Source organism: Rhea americana, unplaced genomic scaffold (genome assembly GCF_003343005.1).
Source record: "Rhea americana isolate MKP2758 unplaced genomic scaffold, rheAme1 scaffold_37, whole genome shotgun sequence".
Classification (NCBI taxonomy): Eukaryota; Metazoa; Chordata; class Aves; order Rheiformes; family Rheidae; genus Rhea; species Rhea americana.
The window spans coordinates 608,204-620,069 of NW_028186501.1; the positions used below are offsets into that span (position 1 = coordinate 608,204).

The 11,866-nt window shown below is 38.1% G+C and overlaps 1 protein-coding gene across 4 annotated transcripts in view; it reads right to left on the reverse strand.

Annotated features, from left to right (window-relative positions):
• Nucleotides 1-11,726, reverse strand: part of TCERG1 (transcription elongation regulator 1) — a 35,898-nt gene extending 24,172 nt beyond the window's left edge. For 2 of the 4 annotated variants that reach the window (XM_085312709.1, XM_085312708.1), the window contains exons 1-5: nucleotides 11,689-11,726; nucleotides 10,883-11,108; nucleotides 6,879-7,031; nucleotides 6,383-6,650; nucleotides 3,411-3,653 (exon numbers count right to left, since the gene is read on the reverse strand). In XM_085312709.1, coding sequence (XP_085168835.1) covers nucleotides 3,411-3,653; nucleotides 6,383-6,650; nucleotides 6,879-7,031; nucleotides 10,883-11,107 — 889 coding nt within the window. In that variant the 5' untranslated portion in view covers nucleotide 11,108; nucleotides 11,689-11,726. The remainder of the gene's footprint in view (nucleotides 1-3,410; nucleotides 3,654-6,382; nucleotides 6,651-6,878; nucleotides 7,032-10,882; nucleotides 11,109-11,688) is intronic. The other 2 variants (XM_085312710.1, XM_085312711.1) reach the window with 2 other exon arrangements.
• Between the last annotated feature and the right edge of the window lie 140 nt (nucleotides 11,727-11,866).

Genomic DNA, 11,866 nt, shown 5'->3' on the forward strand with positions numbered 1-11,866 from the left:
AGTCTTCACTATTTTCAGTCCGTTGCTGCACTGAGAAAGTTGCCATAAGAGTGGAAGGACAGATTTAAACTAGTCAGACTAGCAAGGAGTGGTGGGTGAAAGCCAAGCTCAACCCAGGGAAAAAGTTGAGGGAATCAGAGTCATTAAGGAAAGGCTAGAGTGAAAGAAGGAAAAAAACAAAAGAAAGCAATGAAGCTGCAAACAGAGGTACTCAAAGCTGCACTAAGTCAGTGGCAGCAAACATTTTCTTCATTTCTCACTACCCAGAATGCAACGAGCTGGAAATGCTCTAAAAGTAGCATAATTAGCCCTCAAAAAGGTAGCGTCATGCACTGCTCTGCTCTCCAGCTCATTAAAAACACAACATAAAAAGGCCACAAAGAGGGGAGCATCTAATCCTCTTCAGTTAGACAAAAAATTCAGTAGGAAATTAGACAGTGGTAGGTAGGGGGAATGTATTTCCCAAAACTTCATTTAGGGGGTGGAAGGAAACTGAAATTTCTCTGTATTATTCCAGTTTAAACACTTGAAAACACACATACTCCCCCTGCTAAATTATTGTAATTCCAATGTCCAGGGTGGGAAATCCTCTTGCATAAAGTGAAATTAAACCCCTGTTCTTATAACCAAAGTAATTTCTATTTTTCTTTATTAGAAATTTAGTAAGGCAAACATTAAAAATATTGCAAATTTCTTTTAAAAAGTTTGTGAGAAAATATAATTTTAATGTGCTTTACCAGTAATTTAATGAAAGAATGCAAAATCAGCTTTATAAAAATGTATGAATCAAGACAGAAGTATTGACTTAAACAGTGACTAAATTTGTCTAAATTTGTTAGGGGTTTTCATGTCATATACTTGAAAATGAACATGAAAATTCGTTTTGTTAAGGAAGTTACAGCATGTCTTAAAACTGGGTCAGTATAAATAATGTCATCTGCGGGATCACTGAAATTGGAGACACTGCAGTACAGATAAGACTTTGCAAATACCCCAAGAAGTTGTTTCCTCTGCCAAGTTCATTTCCAAACATATAGATAACTTGTAACATAGGAATTAAGAGAAAGCAGACTTACTTTTTAAGATTTGAGGTTACTAAGTATCGCTAATCAACTCTTCCACAGCTCCATCTCACATAATATAACACATTAACTTTGAAACCATTTGTCAATGGAATTAGTCAGTTCTGAAACTTGAAAGTGATCTAGCTGACTTTATATGCATTGCTGAAAGCCCCAAACACCTATAGATTAAAGCTTAGTAGGCTTTTTTTGAATTCACCTGTCATTCAAATATCATGAAATAATTTTAATTCTCTCCTCATTAGTTTTTGGATGCTTTAAAGCATTTTAAAGGTTTCCTTTTCTTTTACGGTGCTTGTAAACCATTACAATCAACTCAAGCCAAAGTTAGCTGAAAGTAGCAGCATGATTTTTATTCTGTACTCAAGGAAAATACCAATTTAGACTTAATAGAGAAAACGTGGTCTTTTATGCTTGGAGTCCTACGATATGGTTCAACCCAAAAGGCTTAGCTTGTTATAAGAATGGGAGAAGAGGCCAGATTTAAGACTCGTTAGCAGGAAAGTTGTGAAAGAATCATGTTTTGAAAAACAGAGAAGAGATGTTCTTCCTGTGTCTTTCCTTCTATATTCTAGTACTCACTTTAGGAGAAATTTGGCATTTTTTTGACTGAGAAAAAAAAAAAAAGTGTATCAATTTTTCACCAGCATTCATCTCCTTATTGTTTTGATTATCCACAATTTACCTGACAGTTCACACTTCAGTAGATGATTATATCCTTCAAAAACATGTAAGATCCTACACTGATCTCTGGCTGGCAAGGTTAGGAATCGTAGTTAAGAACATTCAGCTGTCCAGCTTTTAAGCTTGACTGTTTTTATTGTTCTCTCAAACCTCAAAAATACACAGACATCAGAATTTTTCCGTGTATCACTTATCCATTTTCAGTATAGCCTCAAATATTATGCTCAAAATAATCTTTTTTGTCTTAAAGCAATGATTACTACACTGTGGTTTCTTTTTCAAGCAAATTATAGATTAATTACTGTTACTTTAAAATACCTAGTTATTTTTAAAACTATCTGAAAGTCTACGTCTCAACACAAATGCTCTTTATTCCACATATGATTATAACCAATTAGTAAAGCTAATATCCATTTTAACTACTTTGATGCTTACATATCCTTTATCTAAAATGATATAAGAAGCGGTCTAAAGGATTAGTCTTCATCCAACCAATTCAACAAAAGGCAAAGGCCTCCCTTCATACGTACTTAATAACGCGTTAAAAAGACAGCAGGAAAGAAGTCATCTCTCTTAGCTGGTATGAAGAGGCAAAAAACACGTGAGAGTGCTGTTCAGAGCTGCTTCTTTGTAATTCTTAATCAGAAACTATGTTATATCTAATTACAACTGCAGTCTCAAATCTTTTTTTGCAACAGTAAGTGCTACTGGACATTGAAAAAATACTTCTACACTAGAACAGGAATTGAACTGTATCCATGCAAACTCGACATTTAAGCATACTGCCCTTAAGGACCTCTTCAATGATTACAAACAGCAGCTGAGTCCAAAATTTTGCCAGCCTAAAATCACTTCCTTCCATATCTAAATATTTTTTTTTATAAAAACTTAGGAAAATATGATTAACCTAGGCAGCAAGGGGCTGCTATCTAAAATTTCCTTCACAATGGTCTTTGCATCCAAAACCTGTAAGTTATAGCTTAGTATCTTGAATGTCTTCATTACTGTCCCCAAGTTAAACCTTAACTCTTTACGTCATCATTCAGCACCATACTTGATAGTTGCAAAACAAGGGATCTGAAAACATCTGACATCACCAAGGGTAATGCACTTGAACAGTCACGTTTCCTGCTTCTAAATATGTTATTTTCTTCTAATTTCTTTCAGCTAAAATCTCCATCCTAATAAATATTCATGCATAGGACTGAAGATCTAAACTCAAATGAGTAGCAAAAAAAAATAATATTGCAACTAGTAAAATATAGTGCTATAACATTCTCAGAATTGCTTATGGCTTTTGTTCAAAAGCTCACATTTTCTTGTATAGGATGACAAGATAGACACATTTGATGAAATGAAGACATTTTCAGTTCAGTAGTTATGTATTTCCTATCACTCCCCAAAAAACGTTTTACATGTTCAAATATAGCTATTTTATACTACGTATATCAAAGAAATAAAAGTAAAAAAAAAAAATAACATTCATTGTTAATTAAAAAGTTTGTCTGCTAACCCTGAATTCTTTCAAAAATATTCTAAGTGGAGAGGATTCAGGCAAGTTCCATACACAGTGGACACATGAGTGCAAACAAATTGACAACATGGACATGTAGTGGACAAGACAATTACAGTTCGCCAATTTACCTGGAAGTGGAATAGGCATGCCAGGAAGGGGGACACGAAATGGAGGTACCATTACTGGTGGAAAAGCAGGAATTGCTGCAGTTGGTTGAGGTACTGCATGAGGAACTGCAGGAGGCAATGTCTGTGGGACTGGCTGGGGTACAGTCTGCACAGGTGTAGCAGAAGGAGCAGAGGTTGAAACACTGACTGATGGTGTGGCAACTGAAACACCCGAACTTGGGGTCTGGTCTTGTGTGGTAGGTGCTGATAAAAAAACACAAAGAACACCTTGTATCTTAGATACTACAATATATTTGCTGCAAACATACTGGCTCTCTGTTTCCCAACAGATATCATATAAGCAGATACGCTTAGACAAAATCAACAGGAAACTCTTGGACAGAAAAACCTTTTGCCTTCTCTGTAACATCAAATATTCACAAAGAAAGCTGATTTCAATTTTTACCTTGTGCTGTTCTTTATACCTAGCAAGAGTTGCAAGAGTATACCAAAGGACAAAAATAGCCTGTTCAGCAAAATGAAATTCTATTCTGCATCCCTGTTCAGAAAAGTAGAAAGGGAACATTTCAGAGAGCTTCAAATGGGGGGAAAAAAAATCTTATGTTGAATGAATAAAGGCTCTGTTTTTAAACAAGCATAATGATGGCAGCATGTACATGACAATAGTCTATCTGGAACTATGCTCATGAAGTTGTGATCCAAGAATGGAAAAYGTCAATAAAAATATCTGTATAATTAAGCAAGGAAAAAGAAAGTGCTTTTGTTTAGAAGCTGCAAGAACTTTATTGGTCTTCAGTGCCTCCCAGTGGGAAAATATTAACATTCAATTCAGTAATCCTTGCAGCATGATTAAAATCAGCTTTTAACTGGGACTAGGGCTACATACCACGTGACTGGAAAATGATAATTAGAGACCTGGGTGATTAAACATATTGGCCAGCCTTGCAAAGTTGCACTGTTTGGTGGAGGGGAGGAGGAATCATTGTGAAAAAGCAAGTTAAATTTCAAGGAAAAAAAAAGAGCATATTATATATTGGCATACTGTGTGTTTTTTTCAGTATTTAATGATGACCAGCTGCATTTCCATTACAATACTGATATTAAGGAATTCACATAAAGATTTGTAACATGTCATTGTTGTTTTAAGAAAGATAAAGTGCTTATCACTGTATAAAATTGAGGGAAACAGAGTCAGGCAGTCAGTATGTGATTTGTTTTACGGCCTAAATCAAATCAGTACCAGACAAGACTGAAGCTCAGCCAGAAGCCCCAGTCTTTCACTGGCTGAGTCTGAGTGCTGTAGAATTATTTTAAATGATAAAATTTTATCACTTTGGCACAGACACCAACAGTAACAGTTCTTGAAAGCAAAGACAAAGTTTAGCAGGTAGAACAGGTAGAAGTGGTACAGCTTCAGCGTTTGACGTCAGGAAATTGTGTTTCACAGAAGACGCATAAAGTGATATTTCAAATGTTGGATTAATTATAGTGAATCTCAAAAGTCTGCATCAGACCGGAACCTAACATTCACCTGCCAACTGCTTGTTGTTACTCCGCAAAATGGTTAGTCTCCGGGTTATGACACTACATCATACTTCAACGAAGTAGCTGAACACAATATTCAGTTACTTTCCAAATTAAATAAAAGCCCTAAAATACTTGGTGCAATGCAAATTATTTGCTTCAGTTACGCTCTAAGGATCTGCCCTCCCTGCAGTGTTTACTCAAGGCATAACTTGAGAGTTACCTGAATTTGACTCCCTTCCATACCCAGATTTCTAGAGTTTGGGTTAAATGGTAAATTAAGTTTGAGCTGGCTCACCTATTAAAGGAAAAAGGTGAAATAATTCAAGGGGATGCAAATATATGCTACCGCTGGAGTTAACACAGTTCAGTGGCTTCTAACTTTCTGCATACCCTCTGGCATGACTCACCGTATGCATTTTTGCAAGTACAATTACAATAACCAGAAGTGTCAAACAATGGGACTCCTGACCAGCACAAATTTTGTGTCTTCAGAAACCCTGTACATAGACAGTAATACTAGTCAAACTGTTCTTTAACAAGTTTATCTCGCTTGTCCATGCTAGGTGACTTTAAAATTGTTTGCTCATGACACTCATGTGAAACAGACCTTCAGTACATAAAAAACAGATCCATAGAGATGCCCTGCACTTTGTTAGCACATATATGCCAACACAAGTATGACATCAATTATACTCTTTATATGATATGTATGAATTATATATAAACTTGTATTATGTGTATAAATTCAGTCCCTTGTCCTCTTGAGGCTCCTGCTGGAAGACCCTTAAAAGCATAGGCTCAGCCCATGTAAACAGCAGTAATCTTCAGGCTATTGTTCAAAGGTCATCAGTGAACAAGAAGAGTTCTAAGGACCTTCTTTTTCCTTTTTGTTTATGCAGCTCTAGCAAACAGTAACTTTTGGGGTTGACAGAATAATAAAAATTAAAAAATGACACATCAGAAGGAGCTCTATTGTACAAGCAACCAATTCCATGCAGCCCAGAAGCAGCAATGACATATCCAGCCTCTTAAAGCAACAGATGCAATTCTGGAAACGAGAAAATTGCTAAAACTATAACCCTTAACTCCATTTAGCTTCTTGTAAGATATTGTTTTAAGAAGTTTGGCTTTAACTATAGTCAAGGAAATGGATGCATAATAGCTTTGAGATGATGTGGTAACAGCAGAAAGAAAAAAATTACAAAGAACCTAAAGAAAAAGGGTTTCAGAGTGATCTAATGACTTATCTTCTCAAAGACAACATTACTCTCCTGAAGTAGCTCAGAGAAAAAAAAAAAAAACATTTAAATGCAGTACTTCAAACTTGTACTCCACTATATGTTGAAACAACTTCCTCCTGGATGTTAAGTTTTTGCTGCAGTAAATCCCTCACAGCAGCATCTGATCCCCACTCTCACAAAGCTTGAGAACCCTCAGTTACTCACTGGAAATTGTCTGTGAAACTGAAGTGGCTGTGGTCGTGGTCGAGGTTGTGGAGGACTGAGTACTGGAGGATGTTGATGGAGATGCTGCAGACGCAGGACTACTGGTGGTTGGTGTAGAGGCACCTACTGCTTGTGCCTGAGCCTGGGCTTGCGCCTGGGCTTGGGCTTGCGCAGCTAGCATCGGTGTCAACTCCGACTGCTGAATAACTTTGACCCCATCTGGCTTAGTCCATGCTGACTCACGCGTACGTGCATTATAGAAATAGACCTACAATTTAAACACGCCATCATCAAACAACTCCTTATCTGGAGGGAGAGCATCTATAAACAGTCTCATTCCCCCTGCTCTAAAAATAATCAAGTAATACTGATAAAAGGATAGACAGACACAGGGTTTTACTACACAGTCTAGAATCTCCATGTGCAAGGCAGTATACAGCAACATGTTAACAACAGTGGTAAATATCCACTACACTGTTTCTGGTAACAAACTTACCTTGCCATCAGGAGTTTTGTTTTCTACCCATATCTCTTCTGCTGGGGGCATTGTTGGTGTTCCTGGGGCAGTGACAGGTGGCATTCCTGGAGGGAACATCATGCCTGGAGGTGGTGGCATGCTGCCCATGGGAGGAGGCATAAATGGTGGTCTCTAAAGGCATATAATAATAACAATAATGTAATACTTTTTTCAAGCAGAGTTTTCATTTATTACAGTACCAACAGACAATACAACCACTGTAAGGTTAAATCTACAAGTCTTGAGAGCTTCTTTAACAACTTGATATTACCAGCTCAGAGAATGCGCTCCCTGACAAGCCACCACCCTATGGCAGAACAGCTGTAGTAAGCATTTCACATCTGAGGTGTTAACATAAACGCAAAGCATCAGAAAAAAAAGTGGCAGGAAAAGAAGTGAGATGGGAGAAGTAACTCTCTCCCTAAAATAGAGAAAATATCCCAGCGCAAGAGAGAAAGAATGGAAGAACTGTTCCTGAATAACTGCCACTCAGATATCCCTACTTGTTAATCAAAATGATTTCTTGAAGTACCACTGAACAATTACATTATGACCCTCCCAGCAAATAAAGAAATTATAAGCAAGCTTCCTATTTATTAGTATAGCATAGCAGTTGATTTCATTACAACACATTATACTTCTCTATTAACCATTAAGTTCTAACTAGTACTAATTCAGAAAACATGAAAAATATCAAGTTACAGCTTCATTTCAGCATCATCATAAGGAATCCAAAATTGCCCTGCACACCATTGTTATGCATAAGCCTGAACACCTGCTTTCTGATTAAAGATTTGATTCTGACTACTTGTTTATTCAGACTGTTCTGAAATCTGCTGTGTATAGCAACTACAGTCAATATATTCCTAAAAAAAGAAATCTGCCAACAAAATCCACCAGCATCTTGTAACTTATTCTGCACACACCCACAATTGCTCTAATTATCTCTATCACTCCTGATTTAATTTAATTTATGATTCAAGATTACTGCTTCACAAAGGCAATATCAAAACAGTTCACTAGTAAAGCTTGTAGCTCTGCGCTCATAACTGACAGGCTTAAGAGTGAAATGCACACATGCAGCAAGACTAGGGCTCTGCTGAAGCTAGAATGTTTGCAGGAAATCCAATGTCACAGAAAATAGGTGGCTCAATGTGACATGCTGCGAACACTGACCCTAAGCTACACCCATGCACTGAGAATTTGAGTCCTACCCTTGGTAGTTTTCAGTGCGTGCCATGTCCTTGGTTTCTGTCTGCACTTGCTTCTTTTGGAAGTTTCCCTGAGATCAAAATTTCTGCTGTAAAGAGTGATATTTCAAAGTGCTCTTTAAATTCACATACCAGATCTGATTTTAGTTAAATAGTTTAAAAAAGGAACTCAAAAGTACATGGACAGAAATAAAAACAAACAGAAAAAATCATTAAGGTAACTATCTACATCCTTTCACTCCTTTCTTGATGTTTCTTCTCTACAGCTCCTCCATCTGGCCATGAGATGATCTTTCCCTTTACTGTTCTACAATCCGGAAGAATACAGAACAGCTCACTTTTTGCCTGATGTTACTGCTTTCATAAAAAAAGGAGTTAGATCACTCAAGGGAAGTCCCAGGGGCAAAGGAAGGGCTCACAAGTGCACATCAAGGGATGCAGAACACACTTCAACTCTGCTCTAAGAATACCCTCTCCTACTTCTCCATTTCTAAACCACCTTTCAAAGCATCTCTCCCATTTTAACAAAATCAGGGTGAGATGCTAAAAACAAACATGTTCAGTGCAAAGCACAGCACAATGCTGAAATGGTATGAAAAATTTAGACAAGCTTAGTGCATGGATTCCATGTACAGCAAAAAGTTGCAGGAGAAGACATGCTTACAGTACGGCATGATAAAACAGTAATGATACAGCAGCAGAGAGCTGAAGCACATTTAACATAAACATCAAACAGAATGAGGAGACATCAGCAGCTAGGCATAGGGCTTCAGATTAACTTCAGATTATTTCTGAAATGGCACTGGTGTTAGAAAGCGAGGGCCTATCCTCCCCTCTCAGTTTGCGTTCCATGGCACATTCTGACACTCTTCATTGCTTTAGAGCTTTAAAGTTAATGCATGGCCACATGAAAGTTAAATTCAAGTAATTGCGAAAATGGGATCAGAAGGCACCAAAAGGAAGGAATCATAAGTGGAAATAACTGTAAAACAACTTAAGCTGAGTATGAAACCATACCATAGAACAAGGCCTCTAGTACTGAATCCAAAGAAAAGCTGACATTCAGTGAGGTACATGATGCTGTTTACATCACTCAGACTTACTGTTTCAGTTTTCAGATCCATAAGACTTTTGCTTGACTGAGAACATTTCAAGAAAATGAATACCTACTTCACACCTCCCTGAGCAGTCCAAGTTCTAACAATAGGCTTTGAGTACCCAGAGAGCCAGAGTGAGCATACACAAAACTGGACAATCTGGAAACACCATTGTATTTGCTGTGGAAACAAGCACTAGTTTCTTCATGAAATCCTGTGCTGGAGATGACTACAGCACACACAAAACAAGGCTATAGTTGATGTTTATCTCAGGTGGAGTTTGGTTTAATCCTTGTTCCTTCTCTAGCGGTTTCTTCACTTCTCATACTGCTCCCACCATTTTATATAAGACTCGGCAAAGCTATATGGTCAGCCAATCTGATTAAGAGTAATGTGGAAAAAAGAAGGTTCTACAGCTCTGCTGCCAAAAAACATATGCAAAGCAGGTCCTAAAATTCTGTAAAATAACCCCTGTCAGCATGTTCCCTCTCCATCTTTTCAACATCCCTACATTAAAAAAAAAAAAAAAAACACAGAATAAAATTTTCACCATTGCACCGTAAATAGCGGATTTAAACCGTTATTTATGAAACACACAGTATTATTTACCTATTTATAGGCCCACTTGAAGTCCCACACAGTAATTATGTTCCCCTGACACACCTACAAAAACACTATTCAGTAAAATATTACTTCTTCACAAATGTGTTTTATCTTTTAGAATACCAAAGTCTCTGAAAAGCAAGCAAAAGAACTTAAACATACATCACCACGAAATCTACCTTATTTGAGCCCCAAAAGCTCATAACACATAGCATAATATTCCTGTAGATGCTAAGAGTTCAAGTTTAAAAAAAAAATAAATATTAACATAAGGTGTTTTCCCTCTGAGAGAGTAAATTTATGTCAGCATATCACAAGGGCAAACTGCAGCTGACCAGTCAAACTCTAAAGCCTACTCTCAGTCTTTTTCAAGCATTATTTTTTTTTTCATAGTCTGTTGACAATTTTTGGTGGATTACTAATGACAAAACCTTCAGAACACAGTGCTGAAACAAAGCATACTTGATCACTGATAATATATGTGCTTCTTTTCTCAGATTTACAGCTGGCCCATCTAATCAATCCTTTGATGATCAAAAATAACCACAAATTAACATAACAATTGTAAGAGTGGATCACGCTGGAACTCAAATGGAGTTCAGTTCAATGTCAGTCAGTTCAGTTCTCTCTTGGTCTTTATACTTGTTCATCAATACATGGCTATGGGGCTAAAGGCAGAATTAAGATTATCCTAGAAGGCTGATGTGTGCTTCATCTGCCTGTCTTCTGGGGTTCAGAAGCCTGAGCATAGCTGAATTACCCATCCAGGATGGTCACAGGGCACTAATATGAACTCAGGTTTTAGTAAAGCCTCTGTTGATGAATTTAACCTAACTACATAAGCAATTCATCTATAATCGCCTCAAGTAATTATGCAGAGGTTGCTTGTACACATATCACAAGCATGTATTAGTTTAAGATACCACACAAGAGTCTTATACCTTCACCATGCCCTACTGTTTTCTTCATCCATTTTAACAGCACTCCTCTTATTATTTCTATGCACAAAAACAAACAAGAAAAAACCCTAAACCCCAACTCAACCAACCAAGAAGAATCACACATTATTTACCTGCAAGTGTGGAGGCCCCATTGGCGGAGGAATCCCTCCTGGAGGTGGCATTGGAGGCATGTTTGGATCAAACGGAGGACGTCCAAAAGGGGGCCGAGGTGGTGGAGGAGGACCTCGCATCATACCAAAAGGTGGAGGTGGTCGCATGAGAGGTGGTGGGCCTCTCATGACTGCATTTGGTGGGGGAGCTGGGCCACGAAATCTCAGTGCTTGCTGCTGAGCCATTCTGTGGATAAGGCCAAAAGGAAATAAATTTGATTTTCACTTGCTGCTTAATTGTAGGCTAGATCAATTCTTACCCCCCCCAAAAAAAAAAGAAAAAGAAAAAAGAAAAAAGAAAAAGAGAGGGGAAAACCTAGTAAAATCAAAAGAATACAGAAAAATATCAAGTTTTAAGAAACAAAAGTGCAGCTACTCTAATGGTTCATTCCCCTTCAAAAATCAAATCTATCATTCCTCAACAACTAAATTTTGCTTGTGAAAATGAGTGACCTACATCTTTGAACAGGACGGGCAGGCATTGTAGGAGCACCCCTTGAACATGACCTGCAACTCCTATTCCTATCTGTGCATAGACGCGAGACCTATTGAGCAACAGCTCTAAGTTTTAATTATTTTGTAACGGGAACAAGTGCCTGCGGAGGATCTGGACAGGACTCCCTGCATCCTTTCTGCGTGTGACCTGCGGGAGGAGGTGCACTCTGACCTGCGGCAGCCAAGGGCTAACTAACGCACCGAACCCGCTATGCCACCCAGCCCGCTATACAGGTTGCTCAGTTAAGTGTAGATATAGAAAAAACGTTCACCTTTGGAACCAACAAACGCTCCTCTGCTGCGCTCAGGAAAACAATTTTGCCCACCATTTAGTGCCAGTGCAATACCAATGTTGGCATGATGACTCAAAATTGAAAAAAACAGAGGTTATCAGAAGGTGAGCGGCGACACACGCGCACCTCGGGGCGCCCAGAGCTCCTGCGCCCGCAG